This window comes from Anastrepha ludens, chromosome X (genome assembly GCF_028408465.1).
Source record: "Anastrepha ludens isolate Willacy chromosome X, idAnaLude1.1, whole genome shotgun sequence".
Taxonomy (NCBI): Eukaryota; Metazoa; Arthropoda; class Insecta; order Diptera; family Tephritidae; genus Anastrepha; species Anastrepha ludens.
In genome coordinates this window covers 94,697,302-94,700,995 of record NC_071503.1, presented here as the reverse complement: position 1 = coordinate 94,700,995, position 3,694 = coordinate 94,697,302, and the positions used below count along the sequence as shown (strand labels likewise).

At 43.9% G+C, this 3,694-nt stretch overlaps 1 protein-coding gene across 1 annotated transcript; it reads right to left on the bottom strand.

The window, feature by feature from the left end:
- Positions 1–521: 521 nt before the first annotated feature.
- Positions 522–3,431, bottom strand: LOC128870375 (uncharacterized). The gene has a single exon (XM_054112990.1). The coding sequence runs from the start codon at positions 3,429–3,431 to the stop codon at positions 522–524; it is 2,910 nt and encodes a 969-aa protein (XP_053968965.1).
- Positions 3,432–3,694: the final 263 nt, after the last annotated feature.

The following is a 3,694-nucleotide window of genomic DNA, read 5'->3' as shown; positions in this document are numbered from 1 at the left end:
ATTCTACCTTTTACTCGCAGCAGGCCAATCTGGTCTAAGTATGGGGAGAACTTGAAAAGAAAAGATTTTCGATTAATTTCCTCACCATTACGCAGACGACAGATCTCTTCATGGAACACCTCGCTTTGACAATTAAGCATAATTGCAAGCTCTGCTGTCTCTATGTTGTCTGGGTTGAGTAGCTTTTGAAGAAACTGAGAACGTGGCTTTCCCTTCGTAACCAATCGTAGAAAACGTTAAACAAATCGATGCGCACTGCGAAGCTTCTCCCATGTACTAAATCTTGTTAGCGAAATCCATATGCTGTAGAACCTCAACGGTCTCTTCGTCATCATCTGGAAATTGTATAATTGGCCAGCTTGACTCTCGTTCTAGTAGGAATTTAGGCCCACTGAACCAGCGTTGGTTGTCGTCGAATTCTCGGTTGCTGCTCCATTTAGTGCCATCGTCCGCAATATTCTCACCAGATGGCAGCCACCTCCATTCCCTAATAGCAGAACTCTCGAGGATCTCTCCGATTCTCAGCGCCACGAATTGATGGTATTTTCTTGTGCTCGCAGCCAAAACAACACATTTTTGGAGTCTGTCCAGAATACTCTGCGATTTACTGTAATGGACAGTTCATAGCTAAGAACATTTGCCAGCCTAAGTCCCAAAACAGCAGCTAACAGCTCCAGCCTGGGTATGGAAGTGGGCTTCAATGGCGCAACGCGAGTTTTCGAAGCCAAAAGTGAACAAGATATTTGCGAACCTACTTCTGACCGGATGTAGGCCACCGCAGCGTAGGCTTTTATGCTTGCATCTACAAAAATGTGCAACTGATTATTTTGGTTTTCGCTGGCAAGTGAAATGCAACGGGGAATTCTTATGCCGTTGATCGCAGGAATGCGTTTTACCCAACGAAACCAGTTGCAACGTTCTTCTTCTTTAATCGGTTCATCCCAACCTACTCCGGAGCGCCAGACATCTTGTAAAATAATTTTTGCCTGTACAATGACAAAACCGAGCAAACCCATAGGATCGAAAATCGTCATTATTGTGCGCAAAATTTGTCGCTTCGACACGATCGTATTTTCATTAAAAACTTCCTTTGGAAAATTTTCAATGTATGTTAACTCATCCGAAACTGGCAGCCACCACATCCCTAGTACCTTTTCTATAACGGCTTCTGGCTCTTCAAAACATTTGGCGGCTGGAACGTCGTCAGCATCTAATGAAAATAGTACGTGTTTGGAATTAGATTTCCAGTTTCTCATTTGGAATCCGCCCTCCTGATGAACCCAACGAACTTTAGTTGCTAGACAAGCCAATTCATTTTCAGAGTCTGCACTCTGATGCCAATCGTCAACAAATGTGTTACTAACGATGGCCCGTTCGGCGTCGGGATGAAGATCAGCAAATCGGTGAGCGTTACGATTTTTTATGTAGTTCGCCAAGGAAGGCGAGCACGAAGCGCCGAATGTCATAACCCTTATCACGTAGATATCATAGTCGCGAGACGAGCCATCGTTTCGCCAAAGAAATTTTTGCGCCACTTGATCTTCTTTTATAATTTTAATCTGGTGGAACATTTCGCGTATATCTCCACAAACTGCGAAACGTCGTTCGCGAAATCGGAGCAGTACCCACAATAGAGACTTAAGTAGATCGGGCCCTTTCAGCAACATATCATTGAGCCCGACACCCTTTACCCTTGCTGCAGCATCCCAAACCAATCGAGTTTTCTTTTTATTGGCATTGAGAACAGTAAATATAGGGAGATACCAAGACCTAGCGCTATATTTTATTTCGTTTTTGTTCAACTTAGATACGTACCCTTTTTTCTCATAATCATGTATTTTGTTTATAAGAAATTGACGAATTGACGAATCACGCTTCATTTTACTTTCTAAGCACGAGAGTCGCCGGATTGCCATAGGCAGCGAATCGGGAAGCTCGACAGCTTCGTGCTTCCAAAGTAACCCGGTTTCCCATCTCTTTTCAGCGGAGATAAAGCGCGTGGTCTTTTCCATGATTTGAAGAGCGCGTTCATCATCTTTAGATATCAACGGCTTAATTGGTGCATATGATCCGATGGCATCAATAGAAAAATATGTTTTCAGTTGCTGGTCCATACGATCATCTCTGGTTGTATCACATTCGCAGGTATGCAATATTCTCGGTTGTTCAGCGCAGTTAGTTTTATCGCGCCCATATACACTCCATCCTAGTCGGCACTTTGCGGCAATAAGGTCGGATCCCCTATCTTCTCTTATTTCGATAGGGATTCCTATTTTAGCGTTGTCCAAACCTATCAAAATTCGCGCTCTTGCTTTATTATAGGGTCGAATCGGCAGACCCTTAATGTGTGCGTGCTTACTAATCGTAGAGCTGAACAGCGACTGCTGAGGAAGTAGTAGATTAGCAACGGTTCGAACGTTTCGAAGCCTGTATTTTTGAGAGGGTAATGTAATCGGTGAAACGTAAAGATTGACAAATTTGGAATTTGCCTCATTTTGAGTAATTTCTCCCGTCCAACGCAAGCATAACGATTCAACTGGCCCATCTAAATCAAGCTCGTTCGCCAATTGAGACTCAATTAGCGTACAGGAGGCTACTTCGTCGATAAGTGCGAATGTACGTATTGCTTTGGTACCGCTATGTAAAATAACCTCCACATACCTGAAAAGCGCCCTTTGCGTTTCTTTATCAGCATCTGTGCCCAACTCGTGGTATAATGTTGCTTGTTGTCGTTTTCCAATCGTCAACGAAGTACCATTGTGAAGCAGTGGATGGTGAGCCATTCTACAATCATCTACGCCACAGCACCTTTTCGAATTACATCGACGAATGAAATGACTTTTGAAGCAACGTAAACAGAGTTTATTTTCCCGTACAAATTTCCATCTGTCACTTTGCGATAGGGCACGAAACTCATAGCAATCGGACAGCGTATGGCTCGCACCGCATTTCAGGCAATTTATCGACTTTACACTCTGCTCGTTATTTTTCGCAACCACATCGTGAATCATTATTCTGCCCTTTAGTGATTCGCGATTTCCCTTTTTTGCTTCGACGTTGCTATTACACGATGATATCGCTGATGTCTGGATGGAAGTGACCTGGCGAGCGCACATGGCTAGACCGAAAAGCCAATCATCGAATGCAGCAATGTCAGCGCGTCTCAGGGACATACATTGCTGGCCCCAACTCAACCTTTGGTTACATGGCAGTTTAGCTACCAGCTCGTTTAATGGCACTGGATCATTTAGATAATCGTTTAGACCGACCGCCTGCATTGTAGCGCGATAATTTTGTACCGCTAATGAAAGTGTTACTAAGGTTTCTAATTTGTCTGGCTTTACAGATGGTTCCTCCCTTAACCTACGCAGCATTACTTGGTGAATTACTTCTGGTCTACCATACAACATGCGGAGTGTATTAATGGTCATTCCAACCGTAGACGGCACCATAAGCCTACCACGAACTGCCTCTAATGCTTGGCCCTTCAAGCATTTCTGCAACCTAATAAGGTTTTCTTGGTCCGTTAATCCGTATGGTAGACTGCTCGTAGTTAGTAATAAATACGGGACAGTCTTCAGGCCTACCTGTAAAGGTTGGCAGATCTTTCGAAAGCACTTGACGACTAGCTATATGTGTCGCAGTCAAGTTTAGGTCGGCTGTCGTAGAGTAACTGTACGGATTAGTAACGGTC

Coding starts and splice junctions, on each gene's coding strand:
- LOC128870375 (XM_054112990.1), bottom strand. CDS start 3,431: ATGACCATTAATACACTCCGCATGTTGTATGGTAGACCAGAAGTAATT.